General features: G+C 46.3%; 2 protein-coding genes across 2 annotated transcripts; one reads left to right on the top strand and one right to left on the bottom strand.

Annotated features, from left to right (window-relative positions):
• Nucleotides 1–6,655: 6,655 nt before the first annotated feature.
• si:dkey-11p23.7 (V-set and Ig domain-containing protein) lies at nt 6,656–12,370 on the top strand. Its single transcript, XM_068757163.1, has 5 exons — nt 6,656–6,671; nt 7,604–7,712; nt 9,426–9,496; nt 10,414–10,806; nt 11,946–12,370. Exons 1-5 carry the CDS (start codon nt 6,656–6,658, stop codon nt 12,368–12,370), a joined length of 1,014 nt encoding a protein of 337 aa, XP_068613264.1.
• Nucleotides 12,371–18,474: 6,104 nt separating this feature from the next.
• cmtm7 (CKLF-like MARVEL transmembrane domain containing 7) lies at nt 18,475–24,113 on the bottom strand. Its single transcript, XM_068757161.1, has 5 exons — nt 24,003–24,113; nt 22,397–22,573; nt 21,987–22,085; nt 19,173–19,254; nt 18,475–18,485 (listed from the first exon to the last, which is right to left on the bottom strand). The coding sequence occupies exons 1-5, from the start codon at nt 24,111–24,113 to the stop codon at nt 18,475–18,477; spliced, it is 480 nt and encodes a 159-aa protein (XP_068613262.1).
• Nucleotides 24,114–25,432: the final 1,319 nt, after the last annotated feature.

The following is a 25,432-nucleotide window of genomic DNA, read 5'->3' as shown; positions in this document are numbered from 1 at the left end:
TGGGACTCCGAATGGACGCTCTGAGCCTGTCCCACCGGGGACGCCCTGTGCCTGTCCCACCGGGGACGCTCTGTGCCTGTCCCACCGGGGACGCTCTGAGCCTGTCCCACTGGGGACGCTCTGTGCCTGTCCCACTGGGGACGCTCTGAGCCTGTCCCACTGGGGACGCTCGGCGCCTGTCCCACTGGGGACGCTCGGCGCCTGTCCCACTGGGGACGCTCTGCGCCTGTCCCACTGGGGACGCTCGGTGCCTGTCCCACTGGGGACGCTCGGTGCCTGTCCCACTGGGGACGCTCGGCGCCTGTCCCACTGGGGACGCTCTGCGCCTGTCCCACTGGGGACGCTCGGCGCCTGTCCCACTGGGGACGCTCGGTGCCTGTCCCACTGGGGACGCTCGGTGCCTGTCCCACTGGGGACGCTCGGTGCCTGTCCCACTGGGGACGCTCGGTGCCTGTCCCACTGGGGACGCTCTGAGGCTGTCCCACTGGGGACGCTCGGTGCCTGTCCCATTGGGGACGCTCTGAGCCTGTCCCACTGGGGACGCTCTGTGCCTGTCCCACTGGGGACGCTCGGTGCCTGTCCCACTGGGGACGCTCGGTGCCTGTCCCACTGGGGACGCTCTGAGGCTGTCCCACTGGGGACGCTCGGTGCCTGTCCCATTGGGGACGCTCTGAGGCTGTCCCACTGGGGACGCTCTGTGCCTGTCCCACTGTGCTGCTGTTGCTGTTGCTGATTTGCACTATTGTTTGCCGATTCTCTGTGTATATATATCGTCGCTTTAAGAGACATTTTGGTTTTCGTTATGTTCCGGTGAGGGCCTGAAGCCGCCGGCCTTCACACGATTTTATTATGTTCTCATAATGATAATAAAGTATCTTGAATCTTGAAAAGAGCTACTGCAGTGTGACAATCACTGGAAAGAACGAACATCAGAGAGAACATCAGAGAGAACATCAGAGAGAACATCAGAGAGAACATCAGAGAGAACATCAGAGAGAACATCAGAGAGCACATCAGAGAGAACATCAGAGAGAACATCAGAGAGAACATCAGAGAGCACATCAGAGAGCACATCAGAGAGAACATCAGAGAGCACATCAGAGAGAACATCAGAGAGAACATCAGAGAGCACGTAGTGAGTCAATCCATGGAACAGCTACATGTGACGGTAATCACTCGCATCACGCATGCGCTAAATCGTGTATCAATACAAAGCGCTTTTTCCCCATCCCTCGTAGCCACAGCTGCCCTGGGGTAGATGGGCAGAAGCGCCATCGGACCCCCAACCACCACCGGGATTCTTCCACCACGGTTCCTCTCATGAGAAGGATTTGATTAAAAGATGGGAAGCAAAGCGTCATTGTTTAAATCACGCTGCTAGAGCCACATGAAGACTGTTGAATGGGTTAGGGTTAGGGCACAACCCTCAGCACAACGCATTGGGTTAGGGTTAGGGTTAGGGCACAACCCTCAGCACAACGCATTGGCACATGCTTTCTGAGATTAACGCGTCTAATCCTGCCAGATTATTCCATTCAAGGCAGTTTGTTGTCATTCCCCAAAGCAGCACAGGGACCTCTGGTTCCTCTTAGAGCCGCTTCATTCAACTCTGTTCAACATGTTTCAATTCAGTGCTGTATAAAGGGGGCAGCGGTGAATGCAGGCTTCTCCTCCTCCTCCTCCTCCTCTTCCTCCTGAGCTCTCAAATTAATATCATGCAAACGTCTTCCTGACTGAGTTTGACTCTCAAATGTTTGTTTGTGAAGGACAAAGGTAGGGACGCTTGGAAGCAGGTGAGACGCAGCTTTCTCTCTACATCAGACAGCAATTATTACGCCGCTGCTGTGCTTGAATCTTCTTCTGCATGAGATTGGTCAAAGTTCAGTCATCCAGGTAGAACCTCATAGTCTTTGCGTTCCAGGTTTTCCTACCCTTACTGCTCAGAGTATTGGCATCATGTGTCCGGTGCTGGTTCTGTTGCTGCTACTGGTACCAGTGGACTCAGGTAAAATACAATTTATCTCTTCAAATATTGTTTTGACTCCACTAAATCTGACAGCTTTACAACTCAAACACACGAGTACCATCTAAAACAAGATGTTCAGATGGGTTCTAGGCCAAAACAACACTAAAGCCTTGTATTATCTGTCAGCCTGCTGGGGAATGCAAATAAGGGGGGTTCTATTCAAGTAGTACCAGGAAGACGTTTTTTACCGAATAGAAATAGGAAAAAGGAGAGTTCAGTTCCATGCAGTGGAAATGAGGCTCTGAGTTCTCATCTTGATTCCCAGTATTTTTCATGTGTGCAATGGATATGTTCATTCATGTTCATCTGCAATAACATTACTTGCTGATATAGTGTGTGTGTCCCCCCCCCCCCCCCCCAGAATCCACCTCATCTGATAACAGTAGTGGTCTGAAATTCGCCGTCGCTTTTCTGGAGAACATTGCCTATTTTCATCCGGAAAAGTCTGACAACAAGGTCAAAATCACTGCTTTATATGGAAATACCGAGGTCATCATCAAATCACCTGAAAGAAACTCAACGCTAGAACTAGAAGCAGGAGAGACTCATGAATACCAGTCGGACGCAGACTTGGAGCTCTCAAGGTCTGACATCTCCAACAAAGCTCTCCTAATTACTAGCAGCCGTCCGATCACCGTTCAGGTCGTCTCCCTGAAAGAGAACAGCATCCAGACCGCTCTGCTGACTGCTGCCGACAAACTGGGGACGGAGTACCTGGTCCCACCGGTTCCCGTGATAAGTGGAACCACCCACCCCGCAGACATCGTCACAACAGCGGTAACTGAAAAATGCCCATTCAAGCTACTCGTCATCAATACGGACCAGGAAAACACAGTAACTTTCCAAGGTGCAGCATCCAAGATGGTTCCGCTCCAGCCCCACCAAATTGCTCAGGTCTGGGTACAAGACGATGAACTCCGGAGCGTAAAAGCCGACCACCCTGTTACAGTCCTCTTTGGTCACCCTTGTGCCATCCGTCAGAACTGCACCTGTGGGCAGCTGCTCACCACGCTGCCACCAACTAGCACAGAGGAGCAGACATTCTTCATCCCACCAGCTTTGGCCAAGGACGCTGAAGGCGAAACATTTGTTCTTCTGTCCGAGAAAGAATCAACTAATGTGCAGGCTTTCAGTCCAAAGTCACCGCTCGTCAAAACTGCTGGTTCAGCCATCCTCTACCGGCCAGGATTACTCCTCAGTCTCATTCCTGAGACAGATTTTGCTGCCTGTTTTGTAGTCAACATTGTCCCCAATGCACAGAACTTTGCTATAATCGTGGTCCACAAGGACGTGACCGATGGTGTTCACGTTGGACGTCATCCTCCGGACAGCCCAGAGTGGCAAGTGCTGGGAAGCACAGATTACGTCTCAACAAGCATTGCTCTTACCTCACCCAAGAATGTCATCTGGCACGCTGACTCCAGAATGACCGTTTATTTCATGGGCAATAAGGACGGGGCTCTGTTTGGCAACCAAGCATCCATCATCAGTAAAACTCCAGGTAGGACCACCGTCTGCATCCTTTACCGAGTGAAGGGAGAGTCCAAACAGTGCAAAAACAATAGCTTCAACTTAAACTGCGTACTTTTAGTACTCATGGGTTGAGTCAGTGGAAAACTGCTGCCTATCATCTGATGATATATCTAAGCAAGGCCAAACACTGGATGTGGCTATCATTAGAAGGTTTCATGTGACCTGCGCTAACTTCCTTCACTCCAGCCCCGCTTAGCTGAAACAAAGCCCGAATCAAAATGACTGTAGGGTTCTTTTGTCTTTTAATCCAGGTTCTTGGTCTCGACGTGCAGAAGCAGTTTTGAACCCTATATTGCCTCTTAACGAAGCTAATCAGCTGGAGATAAACCGTGTTTAAGTCTGACTCCCGGTTTGTCTGTTAAAAGACGTTTTTGTAGATCATTGAGTTTAATGATTGCAGAATGTTTATGATGTATGTCCTAAACCAGTTGCCGTAGTTCCTACTGCGCATGTTTGGGTTCCTGGTTCCAACTGACGGTCTTGCTGTAAAGCCGCACGGGAGTACGAGTCAATAAAGAACGTAGGAAAACAGTTTCAGTTCTCCTCGCACGGCCATCCGCAGTTTTATTTTCTTCCTCTTCTTCTTCCTCAGTTGGACTTTCCCATTAACAAAGAAGCTCTCCAAAGACGTTTATTTTTTAATTTAATTTTCGCTAGTTCACGCCTGTTTTTTGTAACGTATCACGTAAAGCATGAAAATTCACAGGCGAATGTTACGTTGGCGAAAATCCGGTCGTTTTTCAAAATAAAACACCTTTCAGACGCTAATAATCAATACAACGAAAACTGTATACACGAGTTAGGCCGTGGCCCGGTGGTTGGGGACCACTGCTCTACACGGTCTATCCAGCATTAAACCTGAATGACGTCACGTTTACCTGACAGCAGAAAGCTTACCTGTCGTCTTGTAGCAGCACCGTGCTACCAAGCTTAAGTCGGTTTCAGCATCAATATCTATATAAATGTTGATCGGAAAGGTCTCTGTTGACTGTAGGAATGGGATGACAAGGGGGAAGAGGGAGACGACTGGGTTTTAATCTGGAATTGATCACTAAAGTATCACTAGACTGTCCTCACTAGTTTACGGCTTGTTCTGGAACAGAGAAATAATCAGATAGCATTGATACATGAAAAGAAATGACAAAGTCAAGGCACGTCAGAAAACGTCACTAGTTCTTACGTTAATACGGACGAATCGATCCTTCCAGATGTTTCAGACAGATTTCTGCTGCAGGAAGGCTCATGTTGAAAACAACAGCAGGCGATTGAGGGCCTACATAGTTAATTGATGGTTGGGATTAGCCTTCTAAGAGCAGTTTCTTATCAGAAATATCTTCTCACTAGAGTTTGTCCCATCTCACCTGAACAGATTTCAGGGGGTGTGTGTTGACCCCAGAAATCATAGAAGTCGGGGCGGTGGCCGGCACGTGGCAGGACTCCCTGATGCGCTGCAGAGAGAACCACCTGGATCTGGTCGCCATCCCCGGGGCTCGTCTCCAGACTCAGATCTCCCAGAAGATTCACCTGGCCAAGAGTGACAGCCTGGACAAAGTCTGGATTGGCATGCGTCGGAGCTCCCAGACGATGGAGTGGTACTGGCTGGGCAGCGCTCAAGTAAATTACACCAACTGGGGGCAGGGGGAGCCTGGCGCAGGGCAGGACGGCCAGTGTGCCGTCATGAGCGTGGAACGCAGCAAAGGCTTTGAGTGGAGGGACGAGGACTGCTGCGCGGAGGCCTACCCCATCTGCTACGGGGAGCCAGAACTCTTCCCCCTGTAGGGCTTGATCCAGGTCCAGAGCAGAATCTGCAGGTCCTACCGGGCTGCTGGGACATTTTCCATCACAATGAGTGCTTTTCTATTTTATTAAGTGAGGGGTGTCAGTTTGTCTTTTACTCTGCTCTTTCTGGGGTCTAGGAAGTGGGTCTGAACTCGGACCTGTGGGGTGGGGGCACAAACATGGCGAGAACCAACACAGAAGATCATTTGAGTCCAGCTCTGAGAAACTGTCCATCCTTCATCTCGACGTCAGCCTCTGACATCTGACGTTCTGAGAACCTCCATCTCAGCAACGTTCATAAATGCATGACTAATAGTAATCACGCGTATTGATTATATGCATTGGCTGGTCTTAGTGAAATATTCAATGTGTGTACGCAGCATAAACTTCATTTCAACTCTGGCGTTGTTGATGTTACCATTAAATTCCTGATGATTTGTGAAACTAGATGTATGTTGTTTAATTTCACAAATGATTGATGAACAAATTAATTTTCATTAAAAGAATCTGTTTAAAGATCATACAAATTTACTAACATGTAAATAAAAAATATTCTCCCAAGAACATTTGCTAAAAAGGTAATCCCCACAGCCGCTATAGTATATCATGAAAAGCCCTCGGAGAGCTCGGACCTCCGCCAAGCAGCTCATTCCCCTCCTAATTGGATTTACCCCAGGTGCGATCGCTCTAAGGTGCCGAGGGAAGCGGTGGTGAAATAAGTACTAGAATACCTCCATCGATGGGGCAGTGGGCGGGCCCAGACGCTCGGATTCTGCATGATGCTTGGACAGCGGCATACAGCGGCTGCTCCTCGGTGACCCAAACGGAACCGCTCGTCTGATGAAACCGGGTCAGGCTCACTGTATCTGTCCAGAACCGGCATACAGCGGCTGCTCCTCGGTGACCCAAACGGAACCGCTCGTCTGATGAAACCGGGTCAGCCTCACTGTATCTGTCCAGAACCGAACCCAAACCGGCAGTTGGTGTCACCACACGAAACTGTGTCAAATTCCATAAACATTGGTCAATAATCAAGCGAGATATTGAGGAACATATTCTGAAACTTCACTGACTGCAATCTACTACTGTACTTTCATCTTGTGCCGTCAGAGGTCGCCACAGCAAGCCAAAATGACCTGGAGTGGCCCATAGTGTGTTAAATTGGTAATATATTTAATGGCAATATTCATAAGATTAATGGTTATATTTAATTCCAACAAAATTCTGTTAAAATGGACAACCTGACGAGACTTTGAAGTTAGTGGAGATTCTCAATTCAAACTATATTTGTGAGAAGCTTGGCTGATACTGGCACTGATGAGTCATCAGGCAGGTGAGCAACCACGAAACCACGCCCAGCATACACTGTCAGACCCCAGCTGTGATGGCCACTCATCTATATTCAAATTCATATTCAAATCAGCGTATTTCCATGTGTGGCCTGAAATGAGAACACAATGAAAGCAAATCCCTGACCAGGTGAAGGTGAACAACATTACTGAGGACGTGGAAACATGTCTGCAGGACAACTAAACCTTGAACTGCTCTATAAAGTATCTTCATTTAAAAAGGTCTTATTGTCAGCATGAAAACAGAGGAAAGATTTTAACGGTGAATATCTTTGTTTTCAGGTGTCACCGCTGAACATTCACTGGAGAACACCTGAGAACACAGAGATTCACCTTTACAATATTTTCTCTGTGTAAGTGCTTCTCCACCTGCCTTTGTTTTCTGCTCCAATAAGAGTACAAGTATGGAAACGCTCTACCAGTCTCTCAGAACTGAAGAAGCCTCTTGGATGAAGGTGAAACGTCTTTGATCTAACTTGAACAAGTCCAGTTGATTCTTCGTTTTACCTGGATGACTGAGAACCGATACCTAACCCTATCCAATGAGCGTCCAGTTTCACGCAGTGGAACAACCCACTGTACTCTCACCCGAGATGCACTGCGTAGAGCGTCACTACATCCTATGTTTGGTCCGGTGAGCTTTCACACCGCTTACCTAAAATAACGAAACGAACCAGGGTTCTCTTGCAAGCGAACCGAGACCCACGTTTTCAGGCGGACTTGTTTGATCCGCAGCAGAGTTCAGATGAGCTTTCACAACTACCCAAACGGAGCGGACCATCCGAGGAAACGAACTCTGGTCCGTTTATAGGGGACCAAACAGCGGCAGTGTGAAAACTACCTTAATCTCTCCAGAAAGTCCTGCATCTGCATCTAGGTCTCTTTCCAGACGGACATGTCTGGAACACCTCCCAAGGAAGGCGCCAAGGGATAGGGTCACCGCTGCTGGCTCCGCTTGATGCGGAGGAGCAGCTTCCCTACCTTGAGCGTCTCCAGAGACCTGAGGTCCTCACCTACTCTCTAAGGTAAGCTCAGCCACCCTGCAGAGAAAACTCACTTCCATCACTCTGGTTGTCTATTTCCTGTTCCAGTTTTACCTCACTGGTGAATAAGACGCAAAGATACTTGAACTCCTCCGCTTGAGGAAGGAACTCCTCTCCTACCTGGACTGGGCACTCCAGGTAGGAGAGGAGGGCAGATGAGAACCATGGTCTTAGATTAAGAGGTGCTGATCCTCATTTTGGCCGCTTCATACTCGGCTGAAAACCGCTCTAGTGTGACTTGGTGGTCACTGTTCGATGAGGCAAAACGTCATCAGAAGACCACTGAGCCCAACGCCCTCCGCCATGACGCTTACTACCTTTTACGAGGCTGCAGTGAATAAAGGAAAAGATCTTACCTGTGCTGCCACATTATTATCAGACAACAGAAACGGAGCCAGCACTAGCTTTGAAGGCTAAAATAACACATTCAGGAAGTCTTGTGATGTGCATCACATGAAACTCAATGTTTCCTGATGGAGGGGGGGGGGTGTAAGAGGCCCACACAGGCGCCATACTGCAAACACGAAATGTACCCGATGCAGACACACAGCTGAGATAATTAAAATGAACTAGGCTCTACAGGATGGCACGGTGGCACAGTGGATAGCACTGACACCTCACAGAATCGAACCCAGCGGTTCTGGGTTCGATTCCTTTCCATGTGGAGTTTGTATGTTCTCTCCGTTTCTGCATGGGTTTTCTCCGGGTTACTCCCTAACCCCTTGAGCTGGCGACGTGTCCAGGGTGCACCCTGCTTCTAACCCATAGTCAGCTGAGATGGACTCCAGAAACACCCGTGACCCACAAGGAGGACGAAGCGGGTGTAGACGAGACGATGGATGGACCGAGGGACGGTTAGGCTTTCTGACAGCCGGGTAAAGGAACAAGTTCTACTCTCTAATGGAGACGACCGAGGACTGAACAGAGAATATTCCACTTCCATGATCTGTAAATGATCTTCTCAGATCAGATTCTGCTTGAACAAACAAACAGCGGCTGACATTTGCAGATCCAGCTTTCCAAACATGAGGCACCCATTTGTTCTTGGCCAAATGATGAATGCTAAACTGACCGAAACCCTTTTGTCAGCATCCGCACCCTCCTTGGTAAAAGCCCGTGTGGGCGTGAAGGAATGAACGTGGCTGTTGGAGCACATCGGGGTCTTCAACATGTAAACAACAGTCCACATCCCTCTCTCGAACACAACGATTGAGGAGGAACGGCTTTGACAACTGTGGCTCAGGACGTGAAGGCGTTGACCCCCGTTAGAAGTCTAGCTAGTTGATGTCCGCCCCCTGCACTTCCTATGCTCTTAAACAAATATATAACACAGAGTACAATCTCACGTAGGTGCGACTCTTTGTCGTCCTAAAGCAGATCTTGATCAATATGTGCAGTACCATATATACTGTATTTTATAAGTTGCAACACTCTATGTGTTGTAATACGTGCTTTAATTTCTTTTTCTTAGGCTTGAAAATAATTATTTTATCAATAAAATAATGAACCTAATGGACATTTAAACATTTCTACGTACCGCAGAATCCCGTGATACAGTGAATGTGCGGATAGTGAACCACGACGATTGTATTGTTCGTTTGAAACTACAGACCTTAAAATAGAAATGAAGCAAAGAGAGAAGAGGAACTCAGTGTGGGAGGGTTGAATCACGAAGGACAAAAGCATCCCATGTAGGTTGTTCAGTGTCGGGATGGGTGTCCAGCTGGCGTGCAGCTCTGTGACCCTGCTGGTACTTCTGAAAGGAGGTGAGTGCTCATACGCTGTCGCATCGTTGATATGATTGATTGACTTCACTGTAAACTTGGTTGCCCTACTGATAACAGAGTGAGACTCTTGTCTCGTGTCGACGGGGTAACTGACAGAATGAACCACTCTTTAAGTTTCAAGCACTGTTTCAATTGCAGCATCATTTATTTTAATCTTTCTATATACATTTGTAGATCATTTCTGTTAGGGATTTCTAAACCCCTCCCCCGGTTCTTTTGTTCTCCGTCGTGGGTGCGTAGTCAATGAGGAGAATGTGGGTTAAGATTAAGATACTTATATAATTAGCAGATCAGTTACAGTTAGTTCAGATATCAGCGCTGAGATTCGACCACGTCTCATGGTTGAATGAAGACTCTTCCTGCTTCGTCATCACGTCAGTTCTTCCCCTGAAGGTGGGGACTTGCCGGGCCAATCTCAAACCCATGTTCATCTGTGTTGTGTGACGTCACTAATGAGACGTTCAATGGAAATCAGTCATAGCAATACCAAAATAAATGTCACGTTTTCCTAGTGTTATGTCGGCATGTAATCACGTAGTGGAATTCCATCTGGTATGGAAATTCCCTACAGCTCCCAAATACTATGCATTTTGTTTTACTAGCACGAAGAGGCAGTTAGTTTAGTATTTGTATTTTTTGACTATGATGCTGACTTGTTTGGTAAAGAACCGAGTGTGTGTTTGCTGTTCTCCATCGGAGCCAGCGCCTCCTCCTTTGCCATGCTTTCAAGCTCGAAGAGTCTAGTTCAGTACGTCACCCTCTTGCTACGTAGCCCAGAGGGCGACCGGGGTCGTCCATTGTTCAATCGCTGGGGCATTTCGAGAATGACAACAGAGTGATGCACTAGCCTGCCCCACAGTAAACCAGGGATATTTGTCTTCCTGTCTGTCCTCCAGTGGTCTTGGGCTTAATGGACGATGGCTGGTCCATGTATGTGCAATCAGAAGTCCGAGCAATCAGTGGCTACCCAGTGGTGCTGCCCTGCACATTTAGCCACCCCCAGCACTCCCAGCATTTCTCCCTGCAAGTGATGTGGCGTCTGGGCCATGGTAAAGGTTCCACCATCCTGTACCGCTGCACCAGTCGGCCTGGGGCCCCCACATGCGAACCAGAGACCCAGCAGGACCAGCGCTACAGACTGGAAGGCAACCCAAGGGAGCACGACCTCTCACTCAGGATTAAAAGCACCACCTTGCAGGACAGTGGCCGGTACTACTGCAGAGTGGAGGTTCAGGGTCGAGAACATGCCAGCGTGGAAGACAAGATGGGAACCCGATTGAGAGTTGAGGGTATGCTGAAACTGAGTCCAAAACGGCCCTAAAGCTAGCTAATGCTAGCAACGATATAACAAATAACACCTTATTGACATTAGCTAACGACAGCTCAGGGCATTTAAACAGCATGTTGAGAGCATTGTTTGAATGTTGGTGTGTAGAGTCTCATCCAGGTCATGGTAATTTAAACCTGCTGTGCTTTTTCAGGATATTCAGATTCAGAATACTTTATTAATCCCAAAAGGAAATTCGAAACACGTCCGTCCTCGTCAAAGTCCGGAAGAAGAAGAACCCAAAGTGCGGCGCTCAAAGACGTAGATGTCTAGCTTCATACACAAGGTGTTCATATTCTACGGTGGCTGAACTGAGTCTAGGAGCAGGTTGTTGAGGAGGTCGATGCAGGTCCAGGAACCAACTCCTCAACTTTATTAAGCACTTAAAAACACCCACAGCTGATACAAAGTGCTGTACGTTTGCAGATTCAAACAACAATAAACCCTCTCTCTGTGACCCAGGAACACATGGTCGCATCTTTACCGCATAGCAAGTCGCTAACAGAACCGTCAAGTTGTAGTTGTTGCTATCGCTGTTTCAGCGTTTGATGGACTCATTTTTGCCATTGGTGCCTGTCCCAGTCCCAGAGCAGCCATGCAAAGAATTGGTACGTTTTGAGGAAACACTTCCTCTGTCTGCCTTGGGCGCGTTTTCCTTTCAATTTTCCTTCTTCTAAAGACTCTTTTCTAATCGCATGGCCAAGGAATTTCAGTTGTCTCAGTTCGATCACTTGCAGAATTTCATCCCAACTCATTTTAGAACCTCCTCGTTTGTGATTCAGTCAACATGCTCTGGTAGAACCGTATTTCTGTTGCGGCTATGTTTCCCCGAGTTTAAGCTGTGAATGTCCACAACCCAGTCATATAAGAGGGTTGACCAAACAAAGGACTCGAGCAAACAGGTCTTGATTTGTAACGAAGCGTTCTGTCGTTAAACACTTATCGACTAATGGTTGCATGCAAGTTGGAACAGATATCTGGTCTCTTGCTCTGCGTCAAGGATCACCTGGAGGGTCTTTATAGGAACGCCGACTAACTGTTGAGTGGCTAAAAGCCACCACCATGAAATAAATAGGCCGTTTTCTATTTTCCTGCCTGCAGCGCCTCCAAAGATCCTGACCATGTTGGTGGATTCCAAGGATCGCTCTGGTTTGAGAGCTGCTTGTCATGTCCAGGGTTCCCCGCTCCCTGACATCCAGTGGCTTGGGCCCAATGACCTGCTAGAGGGTTCTCCAGTCGGTTCTCTGGCCCAGGATTCCACAACCCACTACCGCACCGTCAGCCAGCTAAACGATGTGGAGCCTGGCCAGCACTACACCTGCAGCGCCTCCAACCCACTGGGCAAAGACCAGTCCACCCTGTACATTTTGACCCCCACACTCTCAGTGTATGTGTCAGGGGCCACACCCTCAATAATGCTCCTTCTGACTGTGTCTCTGGGTGCAAAAGTCCTCCTGCTGGTGGGCATGGGGGTGACGGGGGTGCGAGGAAGATGTCTGAAGCGAGTTTGCAGCTGGTGGAAATAGCCTGCTGTGTGGTAATCTATTTTTTGTAAAAAATATTTACACACTTTAATAATTATCTACTATCTAAACATAAAAAAATATTTAAAAAAACTAGTCGTTGGCAACCTGAACCTCGACCGATCTGGTATTTCTTGTTCATGTTGATTTGCAAAGCCGGATGTTATTCCTGATGCAACTCTCCGCATTTGTCCGTCTTGGGACCGACAAAAGGGAGAAACTGCCGATGCTACGGTAGCTCCTGCTAACCGCACTACCATGAGGCTGCAGAAATAGGAGTCTCGTCTTTCAGATCATAAAACAGACTCGATCATTTAACTAGTCATTATGTAACATCATTTTATTTGGTATACATACATACACAATGGTGAAGCACGTGAACATATTGGAGGTCAGAAGACAATTTCAGCCATGTTTTAAGTGCACTGTGACCAGAAACCTGCCCAGCAACTGAAAGCACGAGAGACGCATGGATGTCAGCGCCAGATCATCTAATTCAGGGTCCAAGTATCCTGGTCCAGGACCAGGGTCTGATTCGCTTGAGCTCAGTGATATTTACTCCTCACCCTGCCTTTTGCCAGATTGATAGAATTTCCCTCTGGATTCATAAAGTGTCTATAAATCTATCCATTAGTGGTGTAACGGAACAAGAGAATGACATTTTGGTTCGGTTCGGTTTCGGTACAACAGAGGCAGAAAAACATTAGTTAAAATGCTTTTATTTAAAAACAAAATGCAAACGATAGAACTTCTATAAATAAATAAAGGTGACCCATGTGGGTGATATTTCAAATAAATTCGACTGTTTTTAAAAACTATTGTAACAGTGTAATAATCTTAATAAAATGATAAACATGTTAACACTGTAAACTTTGAACACTTGGCAGCAGCCGCCTGAATGGTAACTTTAACAGGACTTATGCTTAGATATCCCCAAAGTATCTGTAAACTTTGTTTCTATATTTGTTATCCTCACTAAAAATCTCTATTTTCATTTGTTCAATAAAAAAATAAAAAACCTTTAACAGGGAAGCCAAACAGGAGACCGTAGTGAGGTGGGCGGGGCTTCCAGCTCAGACCTAACATTTGCATTTCCCATGATGCCATTCGTCACGCCTGCGAGGTCGAGCGACCAGCGCCAGGGTCCGGCACTCAGAGGCATCCGTGCGGAAACTCGCTCAGGACTTTAGTTCCGCACGTAGCACTAAGATCGCGCTAGTAATAAATGTAATGAGAAAAAACGCATAAAATATAACCAAAACGGTTCAATACATCCACGAGAACCGTTACACCCCTATCTATCTATCAGGATTGATTCATAATAGATTGTTCTGATCCACTGTTGTCTGGGCTCATATAAAACGGAAGAGACAGGAAGCAACAGCTAATTCTTGGTGGAGCCCTGAATGTGATGACTTCAGAGGAGTTTTCATGTTGTACACACCCGACGGCTGGGTTCACGGTTCTATTTCTTTGATTTCAGAGAGATATCAGAGATCCTGTTCGGCTGCTACAGTCAGTCTCACACTTAAACATTCATCTCTAATGAAATATCCAAAACAGACATATTTGATGTGATCTCAGAGCTGCGTCAGAAGACATGTAAGCACATATAGTACAAAATCAGAATAATCACAGCAGGATATTTGGCAGCTGGTCATCAGCAGGAAGCAGAGTTCAGTTGAGGTTGGCAGGATAAATGAGACAGAGGCAGAGCTTGAATGTTTGACTGCACCAGGTAGGATGTGTCATCCTGTGACCTGAACTAGTGTGGACCCCCCAAAGACTTGGCCAGCATGCTCTGATTAGCAACGACTGCTTGCACTGGATGGATTGGGACTGATGCTCCGTCTGTGGAGGACTCTCGGTATATTGAAATTATTTCTGTATATCTGGTGAAATGTTAATTTTAGAAAATATCAAAAGGCACCTGTACACTACCTTGGAGATGAGAAAATGGTGAACAGTTTAAGCCACATCATCATTGGATTGTTTACAAAATAGGATTACAGGTATACAAAAATTGTATCCATGGAAACGACCAAACGGCCAATGATTAGACTGTTTAGACACCTGAACACAGCGGCTGGAAATAAAACCATCACCGGCTGACGAAGATAACTGACCTGTCGGTTCGCTCATTTAAATTTGGAGGACTACTTTTAAATTCTACATGAATAAATGACGTCTGTGAAATGGTACAGACAAATGGAGGTAGCAGGAAATCATCAAAGAAAACAGTGCAACTACACAAGTTCAGGTGCGCAGAGGTTCGACGGCAGGTAAGTGTTAAATGCTGCGACTGGTTTCAATTTTACTGATGCAAAACGAACATTAATGAAGTATGAAAAACCTGTACATGCGTTTAATGTAGAAATAATAAAATACAAGAAAGCAATGATAAGAATCTAATGTCAAACATTAAATCTGTCCAACAAATAAAGAAGTTGGAGGTAAAAACCCCGTCAAATATGACCGGTCGGGCAGAGAGGACAACTAGAACTTAAAACAGAAGAGGGAAACAAGAAACATTTGGAGAACAGTGCTCAGGTGATCAGCTGCACCTGCCAATAAGAGGAAAGGAATGAGGAATGTGAAACGTCTGTCTGACAAACAGGAGACGCTGAACGTTTTCAAACGGGTTCAGATGCAATGGAACGACTTTAATAAATGCATATATGAATAATAATGCGGTGCGATGAAGTTGCTGCAGTTAGATAAAGGTTCACGTTTAATCTAAAGTATTACTTCCTGGTTCCGCTGCCTCTGTTTGGGACCCTTTTGTTCATGCCATCATGTTTGTGAGCACCTGAGTAATGCTTTAACATGCCAAGAGTCATTAATATGCAAAGAGTCATTAACATGCTAAGAGTCATTAATATGCTAAGAGTCATTAATATGCTAAGAGTCATTAATATGCCAAGAGTCATTAATATGCCAAGAGTCATTAATATGCCAAGAGTCATTAATATGCCAAGAGTCATTAATATGCTAAGTGTCATTGATATGCAAAGAGTCATTAATAAGCAAAGACTCATTAATATGCAAAGAGTCATTAATATGCAAAGAGTCATTAACATGCAAAGAGTCATTAATATGCAAAGAGTCATTAACATGCAAAGAGTCGTTAATATGCAAAGAGTCGTTAATATGCAAAGAGTCATTAATATGCAAAGAGTCATTAATATGCTAAGAGTCATTAATATGCCAAGAGTCATTAATATGCCAAGAGTCATTGATATGCCAAGAGTAATTGATATGCCAAGAGTCATTGATATGCCAAGAGTAATTGATATGCCAAGAGTCATTAATATGCCAAGAGTCATTGATATGCCAAGAGTCATTGATATGCCAAGAGTCATTGATATGCCAAGAGTCATTGATATGCCAAGAGTCATTAATATGCCAAGAGTCATTAATATGCCAAGAGTCATTGATATGCCAAGAGTCATTAATATGCCAAGAGTCATTAATATGCAAAGAGTCATTAATATGCAAAGAGTCATTAACATGCAAAGAGTCATTAATATGCAAAGAGTCATTAATATGCAAAGAGTCATTAACATGCAAAGAGTCATTGATATGCTAAGAGTCATTGATATGCTAAGAGTCATTAATATATATATATATATATAATATTAACGGTCCTCTCTGTAACCTTGTTCAAGTTTGCTAAGATGCTAATATAATATTTTCACCTGTTATGTTCATGTTATTAGCGACTGAAGCTGGACCAGCTGCTTTTATGGCACCAACAGCTAGAGGGCGCTGTCCAGCTGGAGAGCACACCTGATGGAGGTCGTTAAAATCAAGTCCAGGTCAAGGAACAGCTGTGAAGGCTTTTTATCCGATGTGTTCACCAACATGTCTTTAGGGGTTTGTTGTCCAGTCGTCTGTTAAAAACAAATAGAATAACAGCTGGTTCTGGATCAGATGTTACCTTTGCAGCATCAGTCATCATCCAATCAGGTTATTGATCCAGCTGATCACAGGCTGTTTTAACAGTCACCTGGCTCCTTCATAATTGGTAGTATTTACACTGTTGCACCTGGAGAGAGAAAAGGAAGGAGGGAGGGAGGAAAGGAAGGAGGGAGATAGGGAAGGAAGGAGGGAGATAGGGAAGGAAGGAGGGAGAGAGGAAATAAAGGAGGGAGATAGGGAAGGAAGGAGGGAGAGAGGGAAGGTAGGAGGGAGAGAGGAAATAAAGGAGGGAGATAGGGAAGGAAGGAGGGAGAGAGGAAATAAAGGAGGGAGATAGGGAAGGAAGGAGGGAGAGAGGAAATAAAGGAGGGAGAGAGGGAAGGAAGGAGGGAGAGAGGAAATAAAGGAGGGAGAGAGGGAAGGAAGGAGGGAGAGAGGAAATAAAGGAGGGAGAGAAGGAAGGAAAAAGGGAGAGAGGAAATAAAGGAGGGAGATAGGGAAGGAAGGAGGGAGAGAGGAAAGGAAGGAGGGAGAGAGGGAAGGAAGGAGGGAGAGAGGAAATAAAGGAGGGAGAGAGGGAAGGAAGGAGGGAGGGCAGGATCAGACGAAGGCTCAGGACTGACGAGTTTATAAAATGTTGCGCGGCTGATTAGCACTGTTAGCATCGATAGCATTCCTCCCATCGAGTTCACACAGAAAGTGGAAATAAAAATATGAACATGGTTTGTTTTTATGAGTACTACGACTGGACTGTCTCCTTGTCCCCTGAGGGGTCACCACAGTAACCCAACGTTCTCCACTTCACCCTGTCCTTTGCATCGTCCTCCCCAACACCAGCCACTCTCATGTCCTCCCTCACTACGTCCATGTCTCTTCTCCTGGGTCGTCCTCTAGTCCTGTCCTTTGCATCGTCCTCCCCAGCACCAGCCACTCTCATGTCCTCCCTCACTACGTCCATGTGTCTCCTCCTGGGTCGTCCTCTAGTCCTGTCCTTTGCATCGTCCTCCCTCACTACGTCCATGTCTCTTCTCCTGGGTCGTCCTCTAGTCCTGTTCCCTGCAGTTCCATCCTCAGCATCCTTCTACCGATATAGTCCCTGTCTCTCCTCTGGACATGTCCAAACCATCAAAGTCTGGTCTCTCTGACCTTGTCTCCAAAACGTCTAACCTTCACTGTCCCTCTTATTGTCTCATTTCTAATCCTGTCCAACCTGGACACTCCCAAGGAGAACCTCAGCATCTTCATCTCCTCCACTTCTAGCTCCGCCTCCTGTCTTTTCCTCAGAGACACTGTCTCTAAGCCGTCCAAAGAAAGTGGTTGGATGACTATGTCGTTAACCCTTTCCGGTTCTCGTCTCGGGACCGTGGTTGGGTGACACCGGGGAGATCGCTCCTCTCCAGGGCCGAAGGCTGTTCTTCCTCCGGGGTTAGCTAGCTGACTTCACGCTGGTGAACGAAGCTAAAGTGCAGCAATGCTAAAGCTAAAGGGACACGTCAGACCAGCTGAATAGATGAAGCTAGTCCCTTTTCCTCGATACATCTATCTCCGCTCCGTGCTTCATTCTCTCTCTCTCGGGGGAGAGCGCACACCTCAGCTGCACGCAGTGAATTTTATGTTGTTACTAAACGGCAGACGGAGCAGCGCTCCTAATCTCATTGTGTAGCCACTATGCGAGGACAACAAAGGCTTTCTATTCACACAACAAGCTCCCCGTCTCACAACGCCGTACAACATGGATTCACATGCATCACGGAACGGGATGGAGGCAGCGTCCTATCGGCATTATTTAAATATATCCTCCTGAGACCCAGACAGTTGACATGTCCTCTGTAGTGGACATTTGTCCATTACAGAGGACATGCTAACTAAGAACCACTGCCCTAGACATTTTGCTAGCCTAAGATGGCTCAGGGTAGAAGACAGGATTAAACAGCTCAAAATGGGATTGGCATTTAAAATAGTCAATGCAGCTCTGCCCTCAGTCCCCTCAATCCCTGCATACCTGAATAAACACCTCCACAGATTTAGTGACACCCACAGCCACAACACTAGAGGGAGCTCAAACAACAACCTGATTACCCCCTCCTATAGGACTAACATGGGTAAATCATCTTTCTACAATACTGCCCCCTAAGGGTGGAGCTGTTTGACTCCTGCCCTCAAAACATGCACCTCTTTGGCCTCCTTCAAAACGGCCCTAAAAATACACCTTTCAGGGGGCAGAAACGGAGATAGTCATCACGACTCTCTCCGGATCATTTTAAAACTTTCCATACCATCAGCCAAACGTTTCCAGCTAGCTTCTGCTGCTTATTGGAGCGTGTTCATTGACTGAATGACGCATCACTGTCACTGAAAGCTTCCCCCCGGCCCAGCAGATGGCGCTCTCTAAATTCTCCTCTAACTGTTCCTTGCTCTCACAGCAAATCACAATGTCATCTGCAAACAGTACGACTTTCTTATTTACGTTGATTTGGATTTTGTAGTTTGGCAAATGTTTACGGTGGATGCCATTCTTGATGCTACGTTAGCTGCTGCTAACCGCACTACCTGTGCTACCTGTGAGGCTGCATTGTTTTTTTATGACTGCTCTTCCTTATTAAGGGATTTTTTCAATTGAGACTTTTCTTTAAGGAAATGTTTTATGGACCGAGAGGAATTTAATTAGAGACGAATAGTTTTAACCCTTTTTTAACCTATTAGTCCTCCTAGAATTGGATTACTTTACATAAGCATTTGGGAAATGGTCAAAAACAAACTTTTTCATGAGTAGTTATGCTGAAAGAAAGCATTTATTGAAGGAATGTGCTAATGCTAACGTGTTCCTTTACATTTACATTCTGGTGAAGAGAAGCAGCTGCCAAAGCAACATGAAAGGACGTACCGGTCTGATGAGAGCCACAGGAAACACTGTAAGACGTCCACAAACTAATGGCCATCAGGAATGTTGCAATGAATCCAAACACCTAGAGAGAAACACCGGGCCCACGTTATAATACGCTCCGGTTATTTGATACTTTCGGTATCGTCATTTCCTGCTTCTTTTCAAACGTTCTTTGAAGCAGGTTTGCATCCGTCCGCTTGGAGAACTATTCATCCGACTCATTCATTCGTTTTCCGTTATCGGGTCGCGGGCCAAGCTGGAGCCTATCTCAGCAGTCAACGGGCGAGAGGTGGGGGACACCCTGGACAAGCCGCCAGTTCATCGCAGGGCAACACAGAGCCAGACAATCAGCCACACACACACACACACACACAATTTAGCGTCACTGATCCGCCTAAGCTGCATGTTTCTGGTGGGAGCCGGAGAACCTGGAGAGAACCCACGCAGACACGGGGAGAACCGTTTAAATACTTAGCAATCACTCTTGACTCACAACTTCATTTTAAACGACAAATAAAAAACACAGTGAATAGAATCAAGTTTAACTTGTCTAACTTTCGGTTTATCAGAAACAATCTAACCCTTGAGTCAGCAAAATTATATTTTGACACGATGATCATGTCACACACGTCATACTGTGTAACAAGTTGGGCGTCGGCCTGTAAAACGACTGTAGAACCGATTGAAGCTGTTTATAAAAGTGTTGGATAGAAAGCCAAATATGAATCATCACTGTCATACATTAAAGAAACATTATTAAGCTGGGACAGCACTGTAAAACACATCGATTTATAACATCTCCATTTATAACATCTCCATTTATAACATCTTCCATGGCAGAGCACCTCCTCCATTACAAGAATTTGTAGAAATAAACTCAAACACATCAACAAGAACAGCCTCTAGAGGTGACTGAGCTCCGCCCTCACCCTAACATTCTATCTAATAAATATCTTCATCATCATCATCATCACTGTGTGGTTCCATTCAGAGAACAGCCTCTAGAGGTGACTGAGCTCCGCCCTCACCCTAACATTCTATCTAATAAATATCTTCATCATCATCATCATCACTGTGTGGTTCCATTCAGAGAACAGCCTCTAGAGGTGACTGAGCTCCGCCCTCACCCTAACATTCTATCTAATAAATATCTTCATCATCATCATCATCATCACTGTGTGGTTCCATTCAGAGAACAGCCTCTAGAGGTGACTGAGCTCCGCCCTCACCCTAACATTCCATCTAATAAATATCTTCATCATCGTCATCATCACTGTGTGGTTCCATTCAGAGAACAGCCTCTAGAGGTGACTGAGCTCCGCCCTCACCCTAACATTCCATCTAATAAATATCTTCATCATCGTCATCATCACTGTGTGGTTCCATTCAGAGAACAGCCTCTAGAGGTGACTGAGCTCCGCCCTCACCCTAACATTCTATCTCATAAATATATTCATCATCATCATCATCACTGTGTAGTTCCATTCAGAAAAAGTGCCTTTGGTCAAGCCACTTTTTCTGTTCGTGCTTCCCACACTTGGAATTCTATCCCAACCGATACGTGAACTCTGACCTCTGTTACCGAACAATTTAAAGCATGGCTATTGGAAGAGCAACATTGTAGCCACACCCATGCCCAAACTGATGTATTTGTTTACTGACGGCTAAATGTTGGGCTACCATCCACAGTTCTTCTGATAATGTCATCATCCTCATTGTTTTGTACTATTTAGTAGAACTGTTCTACTTGTTATGACTGTTGTTTTATTGATTTTGTTGTTTTATGTTGTTGATGTCAAAGGGACTAAAGATGGAAATTAGCCATTGGCTATAATCTTACATATTTATGTGTAAACGTTTATGAATATGTATTGTCCCTGTTTAAATAAACTCAAACCCTAACCCTAACTCAAACCCACACAGACATGGGAGAACCCAGAGAGAACCCACGCAGACACGGAGAGAACCCACGCAGATACGGGGAGAACCCAGAGAGAACCCACGCAGATACGGGGAGAACCCAGAGAGAACCCACGCAGATACGGGGAGAACCCATGCAGATACGGGGAGAACCCGGAGAGAACCCACGCAGACACGGAGAGAACCCACGCAGATACGGGGAGAACCCGGAGAACCCACGCAGATACGGGGAGAACCCAGAGAGAACCCACGCAGATACGGGGAGAACCCGGAGAGAACCCACGCAGACACGGAGAGAACCCACGCAGATACGGGGAGAACCCACGCAGATACGGGGAGAACCCGGAGAGAACCCACGCAGATACGGGGAGAACCCGGAGAGAACCCACGCAGACACGGGGAGAACCCAGAGAGAACCCACGCAGATACGGGGAGAACCCAGAGAGAACCCACGCAGACATGGGGAGAACCCAGAGAGAACCCACGCAGATACGGGGAGAACCCGGAGAGAACCCACGCAGACACGGGGAGAACCCAGAGAGAACCCACGCAGACACGGGGAGAACATGCAAACTCCTCACAGAAAGGATGGATTTGAACTTTAGACCTTCTTGCTGTGAGGCAACAGCGCTTACCACTGCGCCACCGGGCCGGCCACTATTCACCCGATCTACTTTAACTAATTCTTGTTAATAGTTAGTTGTTGGTTCACTTCCCTCGACCCCCAATGACTTCTGGACTCCAGCTGAGACACACAGGAGAATCGACGGCGAGCACACTTCCTGTTTATCGAGCAGAACAAACAGGAAGTGATGCGGTTCAAGGAGCTCGTGCTAAACCACGACTCAGCATTTACTCAGAGTACACCACCCCCGCGTCTCCACGGTTACCTACCGAACCAGCCACCAACGCTGAAACGCCGCCACACTTCACAGCAGCGATGATGGAGGCGATGAAGACGAGGAGCGTCCCGACCGAGTAATGAAAGAACTCCTGAAACAGAAACAAAGAAGCCTGATTCAGACCAGGTTCTGACTCTGAACCCTGGACCCCGAACGCGGGTCTGAGACCAGGGACTCGAGCCCAATGAAACGATGCGCTGGTCTGCAGACGGCATCAGACCCCATGAACCCCCGTGGGTTCAAATCCCAGCTGACAGTCCCCATGGCAAAGTGTCCTTGGGCAAGACACTGAACCCCAGACCGTCGCCCGCTGGCGTGTGAACGTCAGGCCTCAACGTAAAGGACGGCGATCAATAACCCTCAATAACCCTCAATAACCCGTCTCTCTGCCGTCGAGCTCACCGTCAGCGGCCAGTTGATGCAGGTCATCTTCGTCTGCAGCCTGAACAGGTGCATCGTGAGGAAGAGGAGGAGCACAACGAGGAACCACAGCACCACGACCTCAAAGAACTGGAACGTTGCCCAGTGGGGCCAGCCACGAGCACAATGCACGCACAGGAAGGCGATGAGTAGCGCCACCTAGGGGAAGGAAACGGGATGATCTTCACAAGGCAATCCAGGTGACTCAACATGATTACTGATAGACGATCAATGATTCATCTGCTTTCATTCAGCTTATTGTCACAGACAAAACGATGGGTCTGTTAGAAAAAGGCTCTCAACGGCGTCAGGAACTGAATCAATACGGGATCATTTCAGGTTCGTATTGATTCCTCCTTGGGAGGAGACGCTGCCCCAGGTGGAGCAGTTCAAGTAACTCGGGGTCTCGTTCACGAGTGAGGGAAGGGTGGAGCAGGAGGTGGAGAGGCGGGTCGGTGAGGGTAAAGGTGAGGGTTAGGGTCAGGGTTAGGGTCAGGGTTAGAGGTCAGGGTTAGGGTAAAGGGGAAGCTCTCCATCTACCGGCCAATCTCCGTTCCTACCCTCACCGAGAGGCTAACGATGAATATTTTTATTTGACTGTACTTGTACTCTAACATTCTAACAGTAGCATGTATTACAGTACAAGTACAGTCACGCAGTAGCATGTATTACAGTACAAGTACAGTCACACAGTAGCATGTATTACAGTACAAGTACAGTCACACAGTAGCATGTATTACCGTACAAGTACAGTAAACAGTAGCATGTATTACAGTACAAGTACAGTCAAACAGTAGCATGTATTACAGTACAAGTACAGTCACACAGTAGCATGTATTACCGTACAAGTACAGTAAACAGTAGCATGTATTACAGTACAAGTACAGTCACACAGTAGCATGTATTACAGTACAAGTACAGTCACACAGTAGCATGTATTACAGTACAAGTACAGTCAAACAGTAGCATGTATTACAGTACAAGTACAGTCACACAGTAGCATGTACTACAGTACAAGTACAGTCACACAGTAGCATGTATTACAGTGCAAGTACAGTCAAACAGTAGCATGTATTACAGTACAAATACAGTCACACAGTAGCATGCATTACAGTACAAGTACAGCCAAACAGTAGCATGTATTACAGTACAAGTACAGTCAAACAGTAGCATGTATTACAGTTCAAGTACAGTCACACAGTAGCATGTATTACAGTACAAGTACAGTCACACAGTAGCATGTATTACAGTACAAGTAGTCACACAGTAGCATGTATTACAGTACAAGTACAGTCACACAGTAGCATGTATTACAGTACAAGTACAGTCACACAGTAGCATGCATTACAGTACAAGTACAGTCACACAGGAGCATGTATTACAGTACAAGTACAGTCACACAGTAGCATGTATTACAGTACAAGTACATCAAACATCCTGTCTCAGAGGAGCATTTCTTGTTTCCGTTGAAAGTCCTTCGTACATAAATCATCGACATTTAAAAATACAAATAAAACTAATATTAAATTACTCAATTGATGCAAAATAATAAAATAAAAACAAATTACAAACGTTCAACTTGACTCACCGTCTGTCCGATCTGCAGCAGCCCCGACATGGTGCACGTATAGCCGGTATTCAAGACTCCATCTCCGGGGGTCCTGCTGCTCGTGGCCGCGGTGGCGCCGGCGAGAGACATCTTGACGGAAACAATGAACGTTAGCTTCCCGCTAGCTTCCCGTTAGCTTCCCGTTAATGACTGGCACACCCCTTCCGCCTCCTCCTTCGCTTGCTCTTTTACTCGCCCTCCTTTTCGCTACCGCCACCTGCTGGATTAGCCCTGAATTTCTTGAAATTAAAACAGCTCACAATGTTTTTCAGGACTGTTTGTAACCCACTTTTCTGCAGTCCAATCGTCATGTTCTAGTTTTCTTAATGAGAACATGTGCTATCTAGACTTTACTTTGCATCAATTGAGTTATTGAATATTGGTTTTATTTTTATTTGTATTGTTAAATTTGTATTGTTAATTGTCGATGATTTATGTACGAAGGACTTTCAACGGAAACAAGACCGCAAGAAATGCTCCTCTGAGACAGGATGTGTGACTGTACTTGTACTGTAATACATGCTACTGTGTGGCTGTACTTGTACTCTAACATTATTCTGTTCTATCTAATAAATACATTCATTCATTCATTCATTTAACTACATGTAATGAGATCATATGTTCATGCAGCAAATTCTGAGTTCTGAAGAGGACGTTTAGCTCAGAGTCCATCAACAGATGTTCTGGTCGAATTATACACAGATAGAAAAGAAAACCTCTGAATACTGCCTCACTATAATCTGAGCAGCAAACGGGTTTTATCTCTGCTATGTGGAGCACTTTACGGAGCCCGGACAACGACTCTCTGTTGCTATGCAACCAAACTGAGAGGATGCTTGAAATATCACAATCAGAATCAGTTTATTGTCACTGAGGGTCACAGACTAGGACTTTTCCTTGGTTAAGTCATGCAACATGTAACAGCAAAGACAATAATAAATGCTAGCTACAGCGCTATGATGTAGCATATGCCCTAAAATAGACTAAGTTACAAAACACATCACAAAAACAGCAGCATCAGCGGTGGATACACAGACGTGTATTAGCAGCAGTAAAACTAGTATCATCACGCAGTGCAGACAGAACAGAGCAAGTTATCGTTTATAAAGTGTTCATGAGTCTTACAGCCGAGGGGAAGAAGCTGTTCTTGTGGCGGGAGGTTCTGGTCCGGATGGACCGGACCCTCCTGCCTGAGGGGAGAGGGTCAAAGAGTCCACGTCCAGGGTGAGACGGGTCGGCTGTGATCCGACCTGCACGCCTCCGAGTCCTGCAGACGTGCAGGTCCTGGAGGGACGGCAGCTTGCAGCCGATCACCTTCTTTAATATTGCTCTTATTAAAGCAGAGTGCAACAGCAGAAAATACAGGCTGGGAATCTACATTTCTGACTCAAGAGCAGGCAACGTGATAT

Source organism: Brachionichthys hirsutus, chromosome 3, assembly GCF_040956055.1.
Source record: "Brachionichthys hirsutus isolate HB-005 chromosome 3, CSIRO-AGI_Bhir_v1, whole genome shotgun sequence".
Taxonomy (NCBI): Eukaryota; Metazoa; Chordata; class Actinopteri; order Lophiiformes; family Brachionichthyidae; genus Brachionichthys; species Brachionichthys hirsutus.
The sequence above is the reverse complement of the archived record's forward strand: the minus strand, read 5'-3'. Positions and strand labels throughout refer to the sequence as shown.